Source organism: Diadema antillarum, unplaced genomic scaffold (genome assembly GCF_040938485.1).
Source record: "Diadema antillarum isolate AM-2024a unplaced genomic scaffold, OU_Dant_1.0 seq00001630_RagTag, whole genome shotgun sequence".
NCBI classification, from domain to species: Eukaryota; Metazoa; Echinodermata; class Echinoidea; order Diadematoida; family Diadematidae; genus Diadema; species Diadema antillarum.
Window position 1 is genome coordinate 267501 of NW_027272339.1, and position 22479 is coordinate 289979.

Consider the following 22479-nt stretch of genomic DNA (forward strand, 5'->3'; position numbering starts at 1 on the left):
CTAAATCATTTCTAGCGTGAGACACAAAGCCAGGGCAGGAGAAATTAAATCTCAAGCGGGAGAACGGGAGATTTTGCAAAAATGGCCTTTCCGCGGGAGATCTCCCGTGGAAAGCGGGTGAGTTGGAGTCTCTGTACCACTGTTTTGTGGAACTACGCAAAATTCTACCACCTTTCTTCTCCATCTTTTTCGTTTCTGTCTATCGAAACCAAGTCGGATTTCTCGAGAAAAAAAACCTCTGCCATTCTGTCTGCGTGATTTTTACAGGACTTGGTAAGATCAACAAAGATATGGCATGGAATTTTACTTGAATTTCTCTGATTTATCTGAACTCCGACAGCTGCTGCATTGTCAAAACACTACGTACCACATCCCCAAGACACAAAATCCCTCCCCTCATAAACATTAAAGGCACAGTTTACCTTGGGGAGCAGTGATTTCAAAAATGTTCGAGATATCAAATTTGATGCATATGCGTAGGTCAGTTGTATCACAAAACATCCAACCATGTAAAAATTTTGCAATAAAGGCTAAAATATAATGAGATATCCCTATTTTTCTCAATAAACCATAACTGTATATGGTTTATTCTGGAAACATCTTTATTATAACTACTGTTCACATTTTGTACATTTAATTAATACTTAGCATTGATTATACTGATTCAAAATTCTACATTGGTTGTCTCTAACCCTAACTCACATTTTAGAACTATTTTGAAGCACTAAAGCTGGGCTTTTGTTTCATCTGCAAATGGTAAATTATGCCTTTAATAAAAGACTTGGCTGCAATTATTATGTGACAACTCTGCTGTAGCGTAGCATCAGGGATTACGATACAACAGATATTAGAGGGATTATCTAATATCTTATTTTGCTAACAGTTTTTGGACACAACATACAGACGACTTACAGTGAGGAACATCACACAGTCTAGTCTCCGTGAAAAGGTCAGTATTACCCCTTTCATCCCTGAACTATGTGTTTTATATAAAAGCATGGAGGAAAGCAATATTCTCTTTTTAGAACACAACATTGTATGTGGAAATGAAGTGGTTTACTTATCATAAAACAGAAAACAAATGAAAAATTCAAATATGCCTTTTGTGGGGACTGCAAGTATGTCCAATACAATGTGCACTTGCACACACACAACAAATTATATTAAATCCTTGTGGATACAAAGAAAGGATGTCTATAAAGAAAAAAAAAAGGTATATGTAAACTTTGTCACACAACACATGCATTTTAAAGGCTATATATTGCTTACTGGCCAGAATAAGGATTCAATGGGCAATTAAAAGATCAACTGATTTCACATCTTTCACCACCGCTTCTTCTGGCTTCAAGGACACCATCATATACACGATTGATTGGGTGAGGTGGGGGTGGGAAGCAATGTTCCTCAACTTTCTTTTGCCCTGGATGGCTCCAGCAGATCTTCAAGTCACAGATTCCTCTACAGATTCCACAGAGCTCTCTATTGAGCAGTCACGTTTGGGCAGCTGGCGGGCTTACTCGCGTCAGTTACGAGTGTCACAGGGGTCACCTTACCTCGTTCGTCTGACTCACAAAGGCCGTCGAGCTCGCCTCGGTCCAAACCCTTCGAGACTGCAGAAAAGCTTCCAATATTTCTAATGCGTGTATTGCTCGCATCAAATGCCTACCCATGATTCAGATCACAGACCTTACCTCGTTTTATTCCTTTCTTTTTTTTCACTTAATACCGTTGATGCCTCATGATCTGATTCACAAGGAGGTGAGGTAAAGTTCTGCAGCTGTGGCTTGTGTCTGGACTCCGAATTTTGGAGAGGTCAAGCTTGCGAGGGTCACGGGGTCATTGAAGCTCCAGCTTGGCGATCTCAGCCAGCAGTTGCTCTTCCTGGGTCAGTTTTTCCAGCTGATTTTTCTCGAGCTCTTTCCCACTCGCCTGCTGCTCCTTCAGCTTCTCAATCTGCTTCAGTTTCTGGGGGCGGCAACCGAAGAGGAAAATACAAAAAGAAAAAGAAAAATGCAGAGACGCAGGTTATCACATGTGGGTCACAGGCTAGAATCACTATACTGTAGATGTTATCTTCGGCTGGGTTTAAATTTTGTGAATTTCGCAAATCACAGTTGGATCGCGAATTCAACAACACGGGAAAATGTCGCCAGGTGCTAGGGTAAAGGTGCATATAAGACAGCATTGACGTCAGTTCGCAAGAACAACATCTTTCCTTCTGCAAGAAAGTGAAAGCACGTTGAATTTTCTTTATTTTTTCTTCATATTGTTGTCCACACATGACGTCATAACCTCTAGTAGTCTCCTCATCCATCAGTTCCAACATCAAAACTTTAAAAATTCTTAACTCTTGCATCGATTGTCCAATTTTCCTCAAACTTTTACTCATGTGTTCTACTAATGTTGCTATTGTACTTTCACTCAATTCATATTTCTCTGTGGGTTTTGGTTTCCTTAAAAAAGAAAGAAATAATGATGAAAAAGTTAAAGTCATCTGATACTCATTCTGGCAGACCTTGTCTTCACCCTGGCCAAATGTCTAGAAATCAGTGCATTACGAGCACTTTATAGTTTCTGCCATGAAGGCTTGGAGAGAACCACATCCACTCATATGCGCACTCACAGAGTCGAGACTCATCTCACCTTTCTGAGATTCTTGAGTTTCTTCTCTGCCTCAACGTCGGCACCGACTGCCGGAGCTGGGGCCGGGTCCGACAGGATGAAGTTGGCCGTTGCCAGAGCAGCTCGCTGCTCCGCGGATCGCGTGTCCTGTGGTTGGAGGGCGAGTGAATAAATATCACATTTCATCTACCTCATTTGATGAATCCTTGATTCTGATTGGCTAAAAGTCGAGGGGCATAAATGCTACAATTGTCTTCTGCTCCACAGGACCCAAAGTGTAACACAGTACCTAACAGTCCCAAAGTACAATAAGGCCCTCTTCCAGCACATACAGTGTATGTGGTATGTATGTGGTACATATGTTGTACGTTAAATTGTTGGTGGGTTCTTTAAGTCTGTAGAACATTAATGTACCAGTGCACTTGTATTGCAAATGCTTTACTTCCATAGCGAGGGGAGTGATCCTTGTCCTCTGCGATTGCAACGCAAATGTCTACGGCAGCGCTTGATGTATGAAATGACTCATGTCATTGTGATTGACCAGGTAAAATTTCATTCCATTTCGTTCAATTTACAAAATCCATCTAGTCTGCTTTTATCATTAGATGAATATAATGTTAAGAAGGAAAAAAAATGAAAGGCAGAACGAAGGAAAGAATGAGAGAAAGAACAAACACAACAAGCAGCATCTCACCATGTTAGCAGTATCCTGCTTCGCCTTCGCCTTGGCCTCCCGTTTCTTCTTGTTCTTCAGAGCCGACTTGGACAGATTCTGGTCTGCAATAGCAACATTGCAGACAAGATGTCAAAATCATTTATCTGCCTTGAGCACAGAGCAGGTTGTCTTCTTTGTACACCATTTAATGAAACTCAAGAAATTTTGCACTTTGCACTAACTGTTAACTAGTATGGTTTTGCCTTCTTCCCCCTCCCCCTGACCAAAAAAAAAATAGTAACATACAAGAAAAGTATGTTTACACCACTGAAATGGAACTTGAACTAAACACAAAAGAGAAATTGTGATAATGAGGGTTTTACCATCTTTTCTCCAGAAAACCACTGATAAACCACTCGCAAAATTACTTTATGGGTCCTAATTTGTGCAATATATGGTGTCAACAAGTATTGTGTTGCCTATGCTGAGGATAGTACTGTGATGAAGTCGGCAATGGATAGGTTAATCATGATGCTGAAATTTAAAATGATGGAAGAGAGGATGATTATGATGATGATGATGATGATGATGATGATGGTGATGATGATGATGATGATGATGATAATGACAGATATGATTCCATTGATGGTGATAACATGAACAATGAAAATGATAACAGGATGAAAACTGCAATGGTTGTTATGATAATGAATGCTAGTACTAACAATAGTTACGTTCAGACGGTGATCCTTAACCTCAAGAAAAGCTATCTTTGCGGATAAGCTCTGGCCCCCTATCTACGATGCGCATTCACACAATGAAGCTTATCCTCGAAGGTAGCTATCCTCGGGGATAGGCTCGCTGCCCTCCCGCAACTACACTTATCTACAAGTTTCTATGAACAAGTTCTGTCTCATGCTTAACTACGAGTGGGGATCCCTCGCGGCTTGTTGATAGAACACTAGCCCTGTGATATCACATCGATAGATATTTTCAAGTTAATTTCAAATTAGCTATCAATGAGTGTTTCTACATGGTGCTTAACAATGAGCTTATCCTTGAAGATAGCCATCCTCGAGGTTAAGGATCACTGTCTGAACGTAACCAGTGATGCTGATGATGACGTAAATGTTATGATTATGATGTAAATGTTATGATTATGACGATAATGATGATGAAAGCATACTTTAAAAAAACAAACAAACAATATAGCAAATGTGCACTTCACAGTTATAGTTATATAATGTTGATGTTCCAGGCTAATACTAGGATTAAACTTGTCCTAATCTGGCTAATCCATATCCCACTTACTCTGAGCCTGTTGCAAGGCCTGTGGTGGCTCATCTTCATTCTGTTTATGGAGATAAAGCAAAAAAGGGAAAAGCACAAAAAATGAACACAACTTCACTAAACTTGAATCTTAGGACACCATTTGTATATTTTGTGGTGGGTTATTTGAGGAATGTTGAATTTATCCCACATCTACATTGTATACCCATAGAGCAGTTGGAAGATCAATTGTGAATGCATATCTGTCAAAAAAGAAAGAATAGAAGAAAAACAATCAAATGCCACCAGACATTTTTCACAAATAATTTTTCAGCTACAATTTGTATATGTGAAATGAGTGGACTCTCATGTTTTCAAGTGGTAGATTCCCAGTCAAACCTGGAATTCTGCATCCCCATCCCCTCCATGCAAAGAATATGAGAGCCGTGCTGAAGGATTCACCTTTGCAGATTGGTATCATGGTAACCTCAAGAGACATTCATGTCATAGTAATCCACACAAATCACCCATTGCTTTACAGACTGATTGGCAATCAATCTAGTATTAGCGGAATGACGATTTAACGTCCACTTTTTCAATTCTGCAAGGCATAAAAATGACCCTGTAGACCAATCTTTGATTTGCACCCCATGACCAAACATTCATCTTGGGTTGGAAAAAAAATATCCATACGGATACAATCAAATATTCAAGCATATGAAACAAAACCAACTAGATTGAACCGAAACATGATCACATGCATGTTACTGAATATTGAAAAAAGAAAACAAAACAGTAAGCAACTGCATACTTCAGAAATGCTGTCGAATTACACTTTGTTATCATGGCTGCTATGGAGATTTGAACAAGTTTTACAATTTTTTGTCAGGGGAATTACAAATACCTTTAGATGTCTAGATAAATACTTCCAAAGCACATACAATATTGGTCTGAACTGATTACTAAGCAGAGACAGTCAGTTGAATGCACTCTCATGGTGATTACTGGGAGTGGGGGGGGGGAGGGGATGGTCCATAAGCTTATGTGTGTTATGAGTGCTAATTGTCACAGAAAACCCCATAGCATTGTGTACACGCTGCCCAAAGTCTCTGGCACAGAGAGGGTTATTCACCAATTTGAAGGAAGATGGTTTCCCCCGGGCGCTCGGCGGCCGGTACACTTCCTTGGACGCCTGCGGCTCACTGGACTGGATGATCGGCGCGGTGGGCTTCGAGATCGCCACGTCCTTGAAGAGCTCTGCAGGCAACGTCTGCCAGACGATGTCGAAGATGTACGTCTTGTCGTCCGGTGCCACTTTCTCGTGAAGCAGCGACCCAGACACATGCCAGATCTTGTACCTTTGTTGGTGAGAGTTGCATGAGAAAATGGGGGGAGAGTTCAGAGCTTGAAATCGTGTTGCAGTTTTTGGCCATCGGGAACTGATTTCAACGTCTGCTGTGCATCACATTAGAGACTCTTTCGGCACAATGCACTACACGTTTTGCCATTTACTGTATGCGATATTGTATCGGGACAATTAAACTCCCAGGACATTTACCCCCCAGCTAAATACCGGTTAATGATAGGGTTAGAGTAAAGACTAGGGTTAGAGTTAGGTTTAGGGTTAAAATTTGGGTTAGGGTCAGGATAAGGTTCAGGATTAGGATTAGGGGTAGAGTCAGGGGAAGGGTCTGGGGTAATTGTCTTAGAATCATGTGCCATATATTTAGTGAATACAACATTTTGTAATTTCGGTCTTTTTAAGACAGTTTTGTGAGTGGTTGAAGAAGGAGGCATCAATATGTGGCAAAATTCCTCTTACCCATTCCCGACACGTAGCCTTGGCGCGCAGACAGCGGTAGCGTAATGCTGACCATCCGGTGACCACTGAAACACTGTCGCGTCCGCTGCCTGACTCTGGGAGATCATCTTGAGGCTCTTCCGGTCCCAGATTTGCTGCGAGAGGAATAGAGTTCACGATTAAACCCTGTCAGTGGTATCAGCTAGTCTGTCTGTGTGTCTATGGCACTGTGAAGCGTTAATCTCCAGTAGGTTAAGGGGAAAGTTTCCCCAAATATACATACGTGGACCAACGAATGCTGCAATATTAGTAGAACACATTGGTGAAGCTTGAAGAAACTAGGACAATCCGTTCAAAAATTATGAATTTTTAGAGTCTTGGTGGTACCATTGCTGAATGAAAAGACTACGAGTGATGAATGGCACACACAGCAAAGCTTTCAGGTGTATCGCAACCAATGGGTCTCCCGTCTTATGTACCTGACACTAAGTAACCATGGCAACTCCAGACGTAGAACAATTCCCTCTCCTGTCCTGATGTGCACATTTTCATACAGTTGCAAATTCTACGGCATCAAACATGATATATCTCGACCAACCACATCTCTTTTGGAGGCGATTAACGACATGTAGGGCCTATCCAGAAGAGAACCACGAAACAATGCTCTACTCACTATATGACCCCTGAGATTGGCGAATCCTCCAAGAGCAAGCAGTGTTGTGCAGTTAAGGTTATATACGCAATTTTCTCAGTTATCTTGGGGGGGGGGGGGTGGACCTTTCTCACCACATTCATTGTTGTTGATTTGGTTGGCCTATTCTTTATACAGTTTTCCACAAGGCTCATTCTTCTCTGAATAAAATTTGTTTTGTATTTGGTGACCTTTAAACTTTACCTTCCACCACTATCATACTCCTGAAAAGAATGGTACATAGAGTATCTGTACATAATTCCCCTCTCCCTCCTTACCACTGGACATTCTTAGCTCAAGTAATGGCTGTAGAAATGCATTGACAATCCAAACATGTAACAAGGGTAATTGCGTGTATCCATCTTGGGGCCAAGGCATAAAAAGTGGGTGGGGCAGTAAGTATGATATTATTCAAACACTGACATGTAATTCTACATGCACAAACTATGGCAGTGGCAAGTCCATTCCTGAAACTTCAGCATGAATCAATACTGATGAGTTCAAAGGGCAGAAACAATGAAAAAGGATATTGGTTCCTTGCGGGTTGAAGTAGACACAGTTCCGAGGTCCCGTGCCAAAGTCGTAGACAGGCTCACACTTGAGGTTAAACAGCGTTGCCTTCGCGGGCATGACTGAATTGCGATATTCCCTTAAGGAAAATGAGGTACGATCATACAATTCTCTGCAGAATAGCACAATCCAAGCTTTCGGATCAGAGCTGCCCTTCGATACAGTTGTCTTCACGAGGGTTTAATTTTCGTGAATTTCGTGAATCACAGTTGGACCGCGAATTCAACAACACGTGAAAATGTCACCATGCGTAATAGTGCGCTTATGAAGGTTCCTGTGTCAATTCGCGAAAACAACATCTCGCGAAAATGACCGTGCCCTCCACATTCGCTAAAATGTCTGTACGGGAAAATAACAGCGTATACAGTACTGTATATACGCATGTACGATATTTTGTACATTGAATGATTGATCTAATCATATCAGCATGTACAAATAATCAGTAAGGATGCCGTGATGTTAAAATAAGTACAATGTGCAATGGGGAGGATTATTCAACATGAAACATGAACAACAACTCCTGCCGCTCGACACCCTACCAATTCCTTTTGAATCCAGAAAAAGCACTTCTTATTTCATTACCTTTGAAGAAGACAATTCTATGTATTTCACTTGGCTGTCTATACTCAGTGACACTGTGGTTGGATCACACAAGCCATCGTGACACTTGCATAAATTTGGTTTCTGCACTGCCCTGCATTATGGCATGCAATTGCCTGCTAAGTAGTCCCCTTAGTCAAGTTTTGGTCATGTCAAATTCACGAATATCAGGTTGTTCTTGAAATGCATAATTTTCAGGACATGCATTGTCACGTAAAGTTTAGAACGTATTTATGCATTGGTTTTCACTGCAATAACATACTTGGAGCGGTGATCTTTTTTTCTCCTTTTTTTTTTTTTGGTCACAAAACTTGTTTCAACTGGTTCACACATTGGTACATACTGCACATTCACTTAATCATTTACTCTCCTAGCACTTATAGTATTGTCTTCTGTGAAACCTGGCAATGAAAAAAAAAAATCATTGTTTATAATGGAATAGTTAATCATGTCAACAACCTGTAATCAGTGATCATGCAAGACTTCTTGGTGCATAATCTGTCTACTCCTTTTCTTTCTTACTCATTCTTTATTCATCTTTCTCATAAGTGGAGCTACTTTTTTTTTTTTCACTTGAAACCATTTTTTGTACATGCTTTGTCAAAAAACAAATTTTTTGAGGGTTAAAGTGATACAAGCCATGCTTTCTATTAAGGCCCGTCCACTTCTGTCCTATCCTAACCTCTGTTTTGTATTAGCTTTTGTTGCTAAAGTATACTTTCATAAAGTAGACTTTCATTTACATCATGAAAAAAAAAAACGTCTTACTGTAATGCAGTAATCACTGTACTGTAGTTATATATGTGTTTACGTTTTTGCAAACACAAAGTGGAAATAAATTCAAATCAATCAACCGAGCAATCAATCAAAACAGTAGCTGCTACCGATACGTGTGAATGCATGTTACACCTAGTATATTAGTTTCAAACTTGCTGATCAAATAAAGGATACAGCCATAGACGACACAGAATTCTGTGGAGTTTGGATTCCAGTCGACGCTGTATATCGGCCCCTTCTTGCCTGCAAAGTACAGAGCAAAATGTGAAACATGCTAGAACCTTGTTCCTACTTCTGGCATGCAAGAAAAGCAAAAAGAGCAAGTCCTGGATACCTTGCTGCAATGGTCACACAATTCCACGCAAAATCAAATATTTCTCAATGCTTTTTGACCTGTAAAGGACCAAGGATTGAAATTGGTAACAATATATCAGACAGCTGGAGAAGGATGAGGAAATTTAACGATAAATCAAAAAAAGCCAAAGTGTCGCAAAGTCATATCTATGCTTATACATAGAAACGTTCAATTTTTCTCTCCCTCTGATTGACAAATTGCTCTACATCGACGGAAATAAGCACTGAATTGATCAGTGTTTTTGGTAGTAGCCATGATTAGAAAAAAAAAATATATATATATAACCCAGTATACTCATTTTCATAATGTCTGAAATGTGATGATGACCAAAGACGGTAACATTTGATGGTATTTCATTCCTATAGAAATGATAATCCATCTGAAAAAAAGTAACCAAAACACAAAACAACAATGAAACTGGTGCTAACAAGATCTGGGCTGGGCAACAAAGGAATATCGGAATTCTCGTTCACACCTTTCCCCACGCACGCTGACTTTTAGCGATTTCACTCACCGAAGGAGACGTTGGAGCTGTCTCCCGTCACGGAGAGGAAGTGCAGCGACGTTTCGCCGTAGTACGAACTGCCCGTGGAATCCACCTCCTGCGTCGCCACCACCAAGACCGCCGATCCTGGGATGAGAGAGATGCAAATGCGGATGGGATATTGATGGGAAGTGATTCCTGGAACTTAATCAGAGTTTTGCCTGGTTATGGTGCTTAACCCCAAAAAGCCTTTGTTTTGTTTTGTTTTGCAATCTTTTCCAAACCTTGCTGTAGTACGTTTTTCCACTAAAAAAAACAACAACATAATTCCTATGGCTTACACGTACATGAGCATTCTAGGCCAAATTTTAATTTTGTACATAAATTTGCATAATCACTTAATCATTGATTAAGAATGAAAGGATTTAGGAGGGCCAATTATAGTCTTGTAGATTGCATCCCATGAAATATGGGAGAAAAATTTCATGGCTGTCATGAGTTCCATAGCGGATATCTCGGGGGGGGGGGGGGGGGGGGGGGTGGAGGGGTTACAACAACTCTTTTTCCATATAATTTATACAGGCAAATGGAAAATTTTGCAGCATTTCATTTTTTTGTGTGTCATAAATACGGTTGTAAAGATTGGTCTGAAATGGAGCAAAGGGCATAAAGGAAAAAAACAATTCTTAAATGGGATAACCAAACACATTAAATTTGGGGAAGATGGAAGCCCATTCCCCTGTACTCTGAAAGTCACCAGAGTTCAGATCTAGAACCTAAGTTTTGACCTACACTGTACCGATGAATTTTGTATTAAAGGCATGTTTATTTGGGCACACAGTTACACAGTTGGGATAAGTATGTGGGTCACTTCAGGGTCACTCCGTTAATACCTTTGCGGTTCCACAGCATCTCCACCTTGTCTGCCTTGTAGAAACTCTTGTTGGCCAACATGGACCCCGGACCATCGAATTTGGGATATTGGAACAGACGGACAGCATGCGGTGCTCCCTGACGGACAGAACAAATGCATGGAGCATCACATTCATCAAAGATTTGACATCTGCATGTTTACTAAATGCTCCCGAATCCATGCGTTTTGCATGTAAATGTCTCAAGTAAGCTTTATCTCTTCTAGGATCATGTGAAGACTAGACAACCCTGTAATAATCTTACAAGAATAGAAAGATGATAGCCAAATAATAATAATGCAATCAATCATATAATTTTTTAGATTGTTATTCCTGTTACTGTCATTGTAACAGAAATAGTAACAATACATGTGTTCATGTTTTTATCATAATTACCACTATCATCATCATAACTATAATAATCATTAATGACAGATAGTCACACAGTAAACTAAGCTTTATACACGAAATTTCATTAACTCTCTTTTTTCGCAAACATTTTTGGCAGAGACAGAACTTGTCCACTTAGGAGGACACACAAAAAACGTATTACTCTTACTACAGGCCATACCAAGAGAAAAATAAAAATGTGTGACTTTTTGCGTACAAATGAAATGTAAAGCAGTTCAGCACCTACCTCACACAGTGTCGCCAATTTATCTGACTCTCTAAACTTTATCAGTTTATAACTTTTTTTCTGTGTGTGTCTAATTTTTCCCCAAAATTTTCACTGATCTACTACACTTTTCTGATTTTTCTGTGTTTATATAACGCAATGCTATTCATCAAGATGGCATTCCCCTCTAAGCTTCCCGAAGTCAGAGGACTTCCACGACCTCTCACCTTATTGCCTGGTATATGGGCCGCCACGTGAGGGGGTGATCCAGCCTTGGACATCTGGCACATGACTTTGGGCAGGTGTAACCTGTTGACGATTTTTCCTGACGGATCAAAAGAGTAAGAGATGAATGGAAATCCGGCTTGAATTATACTCTGCAGAACAGTGGTAGTACAGACATTTTTTGTTTTTTGTTTTTTCTGCTTTGTTTTGTTTTTAGCTGAAAGATGTACCTGAATATGGTTTGTCTTCTTTTGGCATGATGGTCAAAACAGCTTTTTTTATCAGAGTCAAACTTATGACAACTGACATGATGCATGCCATGAAGACACCATCAATACTCTCAAATAATAATTTGATCGTTGGTATATATAATACACAAATACTTGATGATTTTGTTGCTGCAAATCAAAATGAGAATTAAACATGAGACTTCTAATCTATCACATGAAAGAGATGACTGAGATTTTCAAACAAACTTTTTTTTTCATTGAAAAAATGAAACATTAAAGCGCTTCATGAGGTTACAACGTAAATGTGGAGGGTGAGAGAGAGGAGGGAGTATGAAATAAAGTCCACATGAAAAAATTAAAAGATAATATTCAGTTTCCATCAAATTCAAACATTTCATCACTCTGTGCTTCCTTTGTGAGAATAGTGGCAACAAATACTGATGTAGAACATAGAGAACGCTCACCATAATCTCTGTTTTCAAAGAAGTGAATCTCGCTGTTGGCCTGGACAGCACATATCCTTTCATCGTTGGTCCACTGCGGCTGCCTACGGGAACAGCAGGTTAATGTTAAGAGCATTTCATTATTACCATTATTACTATTATTAATATGTTAGAAAAAATTCTACTGTTCATTTCAGCATGAGAATAATCAAATTTCTTATCATATTTACAGGTACCAAACAAAATGTTCACGCTTAGAATGAACAAATCTTTATAAAGTGTTTCTTATTTTGAGTAGATTTATAGAGTCCAGCCATTTTATATTTGATCTTTCTCTATGTGGTGTAATTCATTGGTATCAATTTCACAATTTTTGCAGCAAACTAAGTTGATGAGTTCAAATCTCATTTAGCTGGGGTCATGCCATCAAAGTAATCATTGCTCTTTCTGAGGACATCACCATCACTTTAACCCTTACACTGCCAGGAATCTAAACCTTGAACTGGGTCAGGAGAGCCACTGTGGGTAAAATACCACATCTGAAGATGAACATGCCCGACAGGAATGAAACTGAAATATTCTCCAATGTCTTGAATGTTCACAGCAATCTGCCACTGCACTACATTATATCCACATATTTCATCTTTCACGACATTCATCTTTCAAAAATCTTATTCGGTACCATAAGACTGATCAAATATGATGTGGATACCATTGCGCCACAAGTTTAGCCTTACAACAGACCCCACATTCACATTAGACCCTGCGTTGCAGGGACAGTCACCAGAGATCTCATCCGTTTTGTGACTGACTGTCTGCTTATCTCAACTGTCCCCGAGCTGCGGGGACAATGGGGCTTGGGGCAAGCTCTGCCATTTGAAGCCAGACATTGCGCATGTGCACATTTGATGAATACTGCTGGATGCTATCAATCATGCACATAGGATCACTCTCCCCTTCAAATCTTGTCCCTGGACTCCACTTGCTTCGCAGGAACAGGGGGACAAGTCCCATCCAACATTCACATTATGATTTTTGAGGAGAAAGTCCCAAAGGGCGGGACTTTCCCCATATCGCAGGGACTAATGAGAACACCAGAACGGAGTCAATCAATGTAACACATCCCAGTGGGCAAAGTGTAATGTACACGTACCACACTTTGGGCTCAAGGCTCACTGCATATGGGAATCAAGAAGCTTACCATGCATCATGTTGACGTAGAATATATGACTTCACGCATCTTCCAGTTGCGATGTCCCAAACATTCACGTTGGGATTCGGTCCAGTCATCTCAGGCGTGACTGTATATTCAAAATGTGTGACAAACATTGAGATGAACTTGAAGGAATATTATCGGAATGACATGAATGCTATAATATGGCTCTCAAGATTTCCGAACACTGAACAGCATCTGACATGACACTAAGGACAAGTTTAAAGTGTAATTTGACACCAAGGACAGGGTTTAAAGAGGTAATCTATACTATTAAAGGACAGATTAAAATGTACATCTGTACTTCTACACTAAGGGCAGGTTTATGGTGTAATTTTACACTACTGAGGACAGGTTTAATGTGTAATTCTACACTAGGGATAGATTTAGAGTGACACATTATTCTCCATCATGTTCAAGTTGATTTTAACATAACAGGAGTTGATTAACACTAAAAGAATGGTTTAAAGTTTCATCAAATTTGGTACAAAAAATAAGAGAGTTATAGAATTTCAGAATTTACAAGTTGTCTATGACCAGTGACATTGATCATAACCATATTCACAAATTAGTTCAGGAAAAGATGTCATCAACTCACAACTCTTAGTGTTAATGCACAAAAAAATATCATAATACATCTTTAATTAAATGTGCATTCGGCAACTACACTATTTACAACCCTTTCCCTATAAAAAGTCACCATTACAAGGTCATCAAAACGTGACAAAACTTTTCTCGGTGAAGGATACAAGGCTTCGTTTTTGGGCATCAAGTCAAACAGAGAAATGATGTGATGATTTGTGTGCAGGTCAGCGGGAAACTTGTGAGGCGATGACATCATTACGTCACCTAATTTGCATAGGTGGTTGAGACTTGTATTTCTGTGCCATGCACAAAGAGGTTACATACTGCTAGCACTAGAGTGGTGACTCGCGATATGCCCTGTGCAATTGCTCTGTGAACTCGCGGAGCAAGGTATGCCATTACTAAGTGGGATACGTCTCTGGAAAAGGTACCCGGATGAATCGTTCATCGCTATGCCGTTTCATAGCTGTCATCTGAATTTTCATTGGTTTAATAATTGGAATAAAATAGATTATCACCAATTTGTATCACACATAACAAAATGAAATTCACACAAAAGTCAAGTACCTGATGTCATAACTCAAGTGTTTATTATCTTAATCATACAAAGTATATAAAAACAGTCGCCAACTGATATCTAGAAGGAACACTTGAAATTGAATTGAACTGAAAATGAACAAAAAAGGACAAAAAAACAAAACAACAAGAGGAAAAATTAATACACGGAAATATCTGCACTCACCATAGTAGACCTCCCATGTAGCTAAATATTTGCCTGTTGGGGAAAATGCCAGTGATGACGTCTTGGGGCGATCCACCTGCAGTAAGGTTTCACAGTTTGGGAGCTGCATCACAAATACACTGAAAAAGAGATAGACAGATAAGATAAATAGACAGACAGATAGATAGATAGATAGATAGATAGATAGCTAGATAGATCTAGATAGAGATGGATAAATGGATATTAGAAAGATAGTATTAACACCGAAATCATTTACACTCCCACATCATTGGCTGTCAAAGTTCATACTGGTAATAGACTGAATTCATGATTAATTTTCGGCATGGGTCCAAATTTTATTGTAGTGCTGCAGAAAACACAATACAGGCCATGGTCTGGTTACTATTGTAAAGGTTCCCAGTAATATAGTTTGACAATTTGATATTGAATGAGAAATGAAGTGCTACCAATGAAATTTATGAAATTAAACATTTAAAAAAAGATTCAGCAACTTCATACAAATCATTAAACTAGAACTGCAGTACATTCATGTATATCTATATATATTCTTTTTTCCAATACATGACTGAGCATCAGCATGTCTGCAATATTATTGAATTTGCTTGTTTAGCTTTGATCACTTATCAGTGGTCTGAACATTAATGCTCTTTAATAAGCACAGATATGTTATCTTGACAGATTTATTCTCTGCACATGTCACATTAATATCTGTGAAACATCTGTGAAACACAAAAATTACTGTTCAATTTTCTTCCCTTCGATATGAACAGAAAGAAGTGTAATAATTAAAAAAAATAATAATAAATATGGAAGATGATGTTGATAAGTTAGTCAAGGTCAGGAAAGACAGTAGCAGAGGTAACATACCTTTGACCATTGCAGTATGCAAACTGCCTGCCCTTTGGACCGAAGACCATTACATTACATTTGGCATCCCTGCAACGGAAGAGTGAAATAAAAAGTCAAAGGTATTTGACAAAAGCAACAATAACAACAGAATGTAACAATGATAACTCAGAAGTCACTTTTGCTTCCATTTTCTGATCACTTTTATGTTCCCAGGATAATATTCCTTTGAAGGAAGAAATATGTTTTACAAGAATAGTCAACTCTGATGTGGGACGAGCAGTAATTAGTAACAGCCTGTCTGCCTTGCCTTCTTTTGAACTGGACAAGAAACCACCCACCAATAAGTGGGCTGATGATATACGAGGACACACCTGGAAGCTGGACTGCTGCTACACAGCAATCTTCCAGTATCTTCGGTAAAGGTAGAGGTATAAAGAATTTTGCATATTGACGTCATGTTGCAAATTTGTTATCATTTCAAGTATGGAAATATTAGGTAGAATAAAATCATAACATAGAACTTGACAATTATTTTTTGCTTAAATCAGGTCATAATATACAGATCAAGCATGATATTTTGCTCATCAATGTTCTGTAAGCATGAAATAGCATATTATGTTGTAAAGTTTTCATCTTAAGATATGTGGGTGAATATAAAAAGAACAGATATTTTGATTACGGCATTTTGCCACAATTTATACTGTACCAGATATTACAAATAACAATTCAAAAGTCAGCAAAAGTAAAACCATGTCAAACTTGTCTGACTCAAAACAACATGAAAACTTATCTGTGTGAAATTTCCAAATGTACAGTATGTTGTGCTCGCCACTAAAAATGTAAACAATTTCTTCTAAAAGATTCTTTTCAGATATGCTCATACTCTTTATGACCCAACATATGAAATTTCTAAAGGTCACCCATTGAGGGTGCTATTTACCAAGTGTGCATGATTACGATGTTCTACTCACCTTCCAAATGTTTCATTGAAGGCAAACGATGGAGGGCCTTCTATCATGAAGACACCTTCTGTTCCCCTCACTGCAAAGAAACAAAGAAAGACAAAGAGATGACCAGATACATTAAAGGCAAAGAAACACATTGGCACACAAAGAGATCGAAACATTATATATAAATTTGTGACTTTGAGAGTTAATTAAAGTAGGATCATTAGAGCTCAATATTCTCCAGTGATGCCATGTATTAAGTGTATGAACTAAAATTGTCTTTCATAGGCAACTCTTTAAAGAATGGTGCATGAATACTGGATAGCATCAAGGTTAAAGACCCAGCAGTGTGGGAATTTATGGATGGCCTGATTCATTTGCTGCCCACCGCTCGACGGTTGACTACAGTACAGATTCTTTGAATGTGTGTGAACTTGCATAGAGATCAGTGATTTAAAGCTGTACACAGTTTGTTTCGGGTATTCAGAAATGTATCAAAGCCGGGCCAGCCTTACCATTCGGCATTTCATGGTATCTATCCCCATGGCCATGCTACAGTGCTACTGCCTACAACTGGGTCTTTCAAAACTTAAAAAGCACCAGGGCAGGGGGTGAAGCCTGTTTGTTAAAAAGTGCATGAGAGTTTTGGAGGACTCTTAGTACTGTGGACTCACAGAATCTCATCAACATACAGTGCAAGATATAAGACTTGTCTCCAGGTCACCGTGCCATGGTCACTTTACCCACCAGTGCTCACTATCTGCTTTTCATTTTTAAACAATTCTTTTTGTGAAGGCTGTCTTCTTTTAAACAGGAGCATCTGCATTATATAATTGATATGAGTTTACCATCTTCTCTAGTCATTAAAATTTACTAAATTCTACTTTGTGATTCACTGATTAGGTCTTACGATTTGTCTACAGGTATGGTATTACCGGACAGCATGGTAATTCCGAGCGTGCACATTTTTGTGTACTATTAATGACATTCAAATACGCATACTCGCGGGGCTTCGTAGACTAGCCTTACAGAGGGTTGTATAGACCGAAATCGCAAAAAATGCGACACAAAAATGTAAAAAAACGCTAGTTTAGAAGAAGATGTCAATTTTTTTCACAAGATTTTATCACATGAAATGTTTGAAATGTTCATGTTAGACATTTTACCATAAAATAGGAAATTTGAGCCTCATTTGCCAATTTTTTCTTTGTCGTCCATTCGGTAGGAATGATGCAAGGACAAGATGCGAAAGACGTCAATTATTCCATTACGAAAATCGTGTCCAGAATTATAATGCGATTTTACACCACGCTGAAAGACAACTTTTTGGAGAGGGATGTATTTGAAGTCTATTTTCCAAAAATCGGAGTGAATAATTTTCATAATTTTGCCAAATTCTTAATTTCCAGGACTTTGTGAATAACTGATGCTATTTTTGTTCGAAATATCATCCTCTGAGTGCGGAATTCAGAGCCACGAAAAAAAAAAAGCGTCCAATGATACCATCAACTACTAGTAAGGCAGGCAAAAATATTTGCATGCTTTATTTTCACGCTAGTTTCTGGTTGCGCGAAATGCGCGAAAATTTCAACATCGCGAAAATTTCCACTTTTACAGTAATTTACACAATTCAGTGCAGTGTTTGAGCTGAGTCGAGTCTGACACATGTCTATGATACACTGCCGACTTCATTTTAAGTTAATGGGACTAACAACATGTTAGACTATTCTACAGCTATGTAAGGAGCTGGCTGGCCGAGAATGTCCGGGATACAGATTCTGTCTGGAAAGTAAATGTATTTACAGTATTTACAGTTTCAAAGTATACTGGGCAAATCATACAAACCGGCAAGTTGGGGGCAAGGAACACTTTGAGAAGAAGCCATATTTCCTCGCGTGTCTATCTGCAGCTCTCTCTGCGAATCAGCAACAGTCCTCGCTCGGGTGACTTCACACGTGTGGCATCGCACGACATGGCATCTGTATGTGAACAGTTTACAGTCGTAGTCGAGTCGCGTCGAGTCGCAGTCGTAGACGCAAGTAGACGTCAATCGTGAAGTCTTTGGATAAACTGGCGACCACGTATACACCAAAATGGCTGAGCCGCAGAAATTGAAAATGTTGCGGGAGAAATTGAGCCTGTGGGACCAAAGAACAACTCCAAAGGCCCCGCTCACTGAAAAGCAAAAAGATAGTTACATGGAACTAACGACCCATGCAGCAAATAGACCTCTTCCGATCGAGGTAAGTGGTAGTTTTCACGAGACATGAAAACAAGCGACTAACTGTCCGGTGTGAATTGCATTGTCCCACTCGTATATTTTCCTGTTTGCTAGGCATTATGATTGTAATACATGGATGGCCTGGCATGGCATGTCATTCAGCAAGTCATTAATAGTTTTCACTTCAATGGAAATTAAGATAAAGAGTTGCACAAAGACAGTTAGTCATGTTCTTTTACAGTTTCGTACTACACATACGATATGTAAAAAAAAACAACAACATCACCTTTTTTTGACGCCAAATAACATTTAAAGAAAGTGGTAGACGAAATACTGGAGGTGGAAGATGTCATCTGGATGGGTGCTGCTCATCGCATCTATCAATCATTGCGTATATTTGGAACAATTAGCTGCTTACCTTGACCGAAAGATCGGTCTGTATCTTGTCGGGGATATGTTCTGCGGAGACTGTTGCATCTGGCTTCACAAATCCCCTTTCACATGGAGGAGAGAGCTCTGTAAATGTCAAAAAATCATTTAAAAAAAATTCCTCCAGACAGACAGATTTTTTATCTACTGTTTACCTTGCCATACACGTAGCCCTGAGGCTGAGCTAGTGGCTAAGTGCATTTTATGAACCTGATACTGTGCCCATGGCCTATAGTATGCATGCTGGGTAACGAACTCTGACAGTCTGAGACATAATGTATGGTTGGGGCACCACCTATCGGCAGGGCACCTTCCCATCGGCACCCTGCGTATCATGGCTGTTTGCATATAGAACGAAAAGGTACGCGCGGGATTAAGTGTCAGTAGCTATAAAGACGATAAAAACGAAGAAACGAAAATCAAACTCAAACAAACCAAGCTAAAAATTACACATCCGCTCAGTAACGACGCATGGCTGTGAAATTCACATGTATTATTACCTATGGCCTGTGAAATTCACGTGTATTACCTATGCTGTGAAATTCACGTGTATACCTATGGAGGGGAGGGGGTGCCGATCGCAAGGTTCCCTGTTTAGCTGCGCGAAGAAAACGGAACGCACGCACTAAAATTGCGCTATTTTAAAACGGAGATTCATAATCAACGAGACGGTCACGACATTCAAAACTGCAGTATTTATGGCATATTTGAGGTAAGAATTAGGCGGATTTGTGTTATATTTTTAGAATAAACGAGCTACAGATCCTTAAGGTGACGATACGTGGTACCCCCAACCCTACAGTAGATCACACACAATCCTTATATAAACAACATTCATACTCATCTTTCTTTTTTATTCTGTCTCCATTCATATGTACAATGTATGCTATGGAAAATGATTGTTTTTTTAACCTTCCATTAAGTTTCAATCTTTGTTTTTGTTATTCATGAGCCTATTAGACAATGAGGAAGTACATGTAAGATTTAAATAAGAAGACAGATGGTTACTTGACCTTTTGTCAGGTTATTACGTATAATGGGCATTTATTTACCTCTCAAAATTCTAGTTGCCACTGGAAGAGCCAGGCAGTTTTTCTCAGCAGCTTTCTCTGGCGCCTACGCCCCAACTCTCACACAGTGGCGACTCACTGGCGGAGGGTTTTGCCTCCTTGGGAATGAAGGATGAGAAGATTGAAAATGCACAACAGGTTAGTAACTAGCATGACGGACAGGTGCCACAACGACGCAAGTTTCACAGTTCTGCTCATAATCACTTTTCTTCCCTTCACTTCTCTTCTCTGTACTTTTCCTATTTGGGTACCCTCTTATTTTTGTCTCTTATTCTCATTTTTTTTCATTTTGTATTATTCCTCCTTGTGTTGTCCTTTTTGGTCAAATGACATTCAAAATACTTGAAGTTTTACATTATTTTTTCGATTTGCGTATGTGTTCTGTTCCTTCAGTTAAAAAAAGAAGAAGAATTGTTCCAAGCCGTAATGCTCAGAGGCCGTTGTCCAAGTCAAGCGATTTGCTTATTGACAAATGGTCTCCTCCACCTGTATACTTAAAGATTTGTCGTCATGAAATATCGGTATTATTTACATGATTATGTACTGAGAACTCCTGTTTGTTGCAAATATGTTTTATATTGTCATACATTTTTTTTTGTGCTATACAAGTGGAGAAATAAAACTTACTGAAACTGAAACTGAAACACTATTCTTAGGACTCATGACAATTTTTAGAGCTTTATCACTTACAGTGTATGATATTTAACAATAGCCATGTTTTGCGTGGTCACCTTATCATTGATGATAAGCAAATTAACTCCTGAGGATGAGTTGGACATTCACACAATGCTTATCACTGATGATAGGACTCATAGTTAGCCGTCAACAAGCTGAACTTACCAATATGATCTGGAAGGGTAGTGCGCCACATGCAGTGAACTCTGTTCGTTGAAAGTTGTGGTGTAAGATGTTGACAGTAGAGAACATTGTAAGCCTTGTTTGCTTGAAAGCATGTTTGTTGATTTGATTTGAGGGCTACCACCTTTTTTTAATACTACAGTATGTCAAAATCCCCCCCCCCCCCCATTTCGTTTTCTCCTTCCTTGATGATGATGGTCATCTTCATTATCACATATTGTTATCATTGTTACTAATTACAGCTAGAGATGTACCCTCAGCATATTCAAAATGACCACATTATTTGTTTTTTACTTTGTATGCATGTTGTTTGTTAGAAATAGATATAATTAAAGTGAACTGGAAAAAAGAAGACACAACCTGACATCATTTGATTTTTTTAAAATGATTTTATCCTTGCAGTTCTTTGACTGGTTCAACAAAGTGGAGAGCCAGATGGAGCAAGAGGAGGAACTATGTTACAGGTGGGTTCAAAGGGCAAAGGTTAAACATAATATCCAAGCATTCATGTTCCAATAGAATCTCATGGGCAAGAGCTAATAGATGTATACCAACAATAGTGTACATGTACATGGACATTTTGAAAACTTGTCAGAATATATTGATAGGCAGATTTTCCTTTCTATTTATTCGTTTTTAAAACGTTTTATTTCCATTCCATTAGCCTCCTCAGCAATCTCAAGTGATTATCAAATGAGTACACGTCAAAAATATCCATTGCATTGTGTGTGTGTTTGTGTGTGTGTGCGTGCATGCGTGCGTGCATGCGTGGGCGCGTGTGTGTGTATATAACTCAACAGCATAGTACCAGTGCTGTCCAGCTGGTTCTACAAGTCTTTGGATGGCTGGCTTATGTGCATGTGGAATCCTAAATTGGAGGAGCTATTTTGGAAATGGCAACTGTATGTAAGCGCAAGCAATACTTAGTTATGAGCTTGACCTTGCAAGTTTGTCCCAAGGGTGCACCACTTTCAACCTCTGACCTTTTTGTCTGACCTCTGCCCTCAATGTACAGATCCTACTGCGAGCAGCTGCGTCACTACAAGGAGCAGTGTGACCTTGTGATGGAGGAAGTGTCCACTGCTCTTGACCAGCTGAATGACCTCAAGCGCCAGTATGTGCTGGTGTCCACCAAGACGAACGCCCTCCACGAGGCATGCGAGCAGTCCATGGAGGATCAGGTGAGCTTGAGTCTCTTTGTCCAAAACTTTTTTATTAACTCCGCCAAGGAAGGAGGCTATTATCGGTGTTGGTTTTTTTGTTTGTTTGTTTGTCTGTGTGCAAGATAATTCAAATTGTGAACGGATTTGGATGAA

At 39.3% G+C, this 22479-nt stretch overlaps 2 protein-coding genes across 2 annotated transcripts in view; one reads left to right on the forward strand and one right to left on the reverse strand.

The window, feature by feature from the left end:
- Nucleotides 1-1297: 1297 nt before the first annotated feature.
- LOC139711251 (eukaryotic translation initiation factor 2A-like) lies at nt 1298-18517 on the reverse strand. Its single transcript, XM_071623165.1, has 18 exons — nt 18431-18517; nt 16610-16679; nt 15657-15725; nt 14790-14908; nt 13451-13550; nt 12271-12353; nt 11579-11676; nt 10718-10835; nt 9855-9971; nt 9160-9228; nt 7569-7670; nt 7021-7061; nt 6369-6502; nt 5679-5904; nt 4589-4628; nt 3326-3399; nt 2644-2769; nt 1298-1965 (listed from the first exon to the last, which is right to left on the reverse strand). The coding sequence occupies exons 1-18, from the start codon at nt 18468-18470 to the stop codon at nt 1837-1839; spliced, it is 1755 nt and encodes a 584-aa protein (XP_071479266.1). The 5' UTR covers nt 18471-18517; the 3' UTR covers nt 1298-1836.
- Nucleotides 18518-18661: 144 nt separating this feature from the next.
- The window catches only part of LOC139711270 (conserved oligomeric Golgi complex subunit 3-like), a 38211-nt gene continuing 34393 nt past the window's right edge, over nt 18662-22479 (forward strand). Inside the window, exons 1-4 of the mRNA XM_071623180.1 lie at nt 18662-18828; nt 20303-20443; nt 21566-21627; nt 22179-22344. Of these exons, the coding sequence (XP_071479281.1) occupies nt 18679-18828; nt 20303-20443; nt 21566-21627; nt 22179-22344 (519 nt within the window). The 5' untranslated portion in view covers nt 18662-18678. The remainder of the gene's footprint in view (nt 18829-20302; nt 20444-21565; nt 21628-22178; nt 22345-22479) is intronic.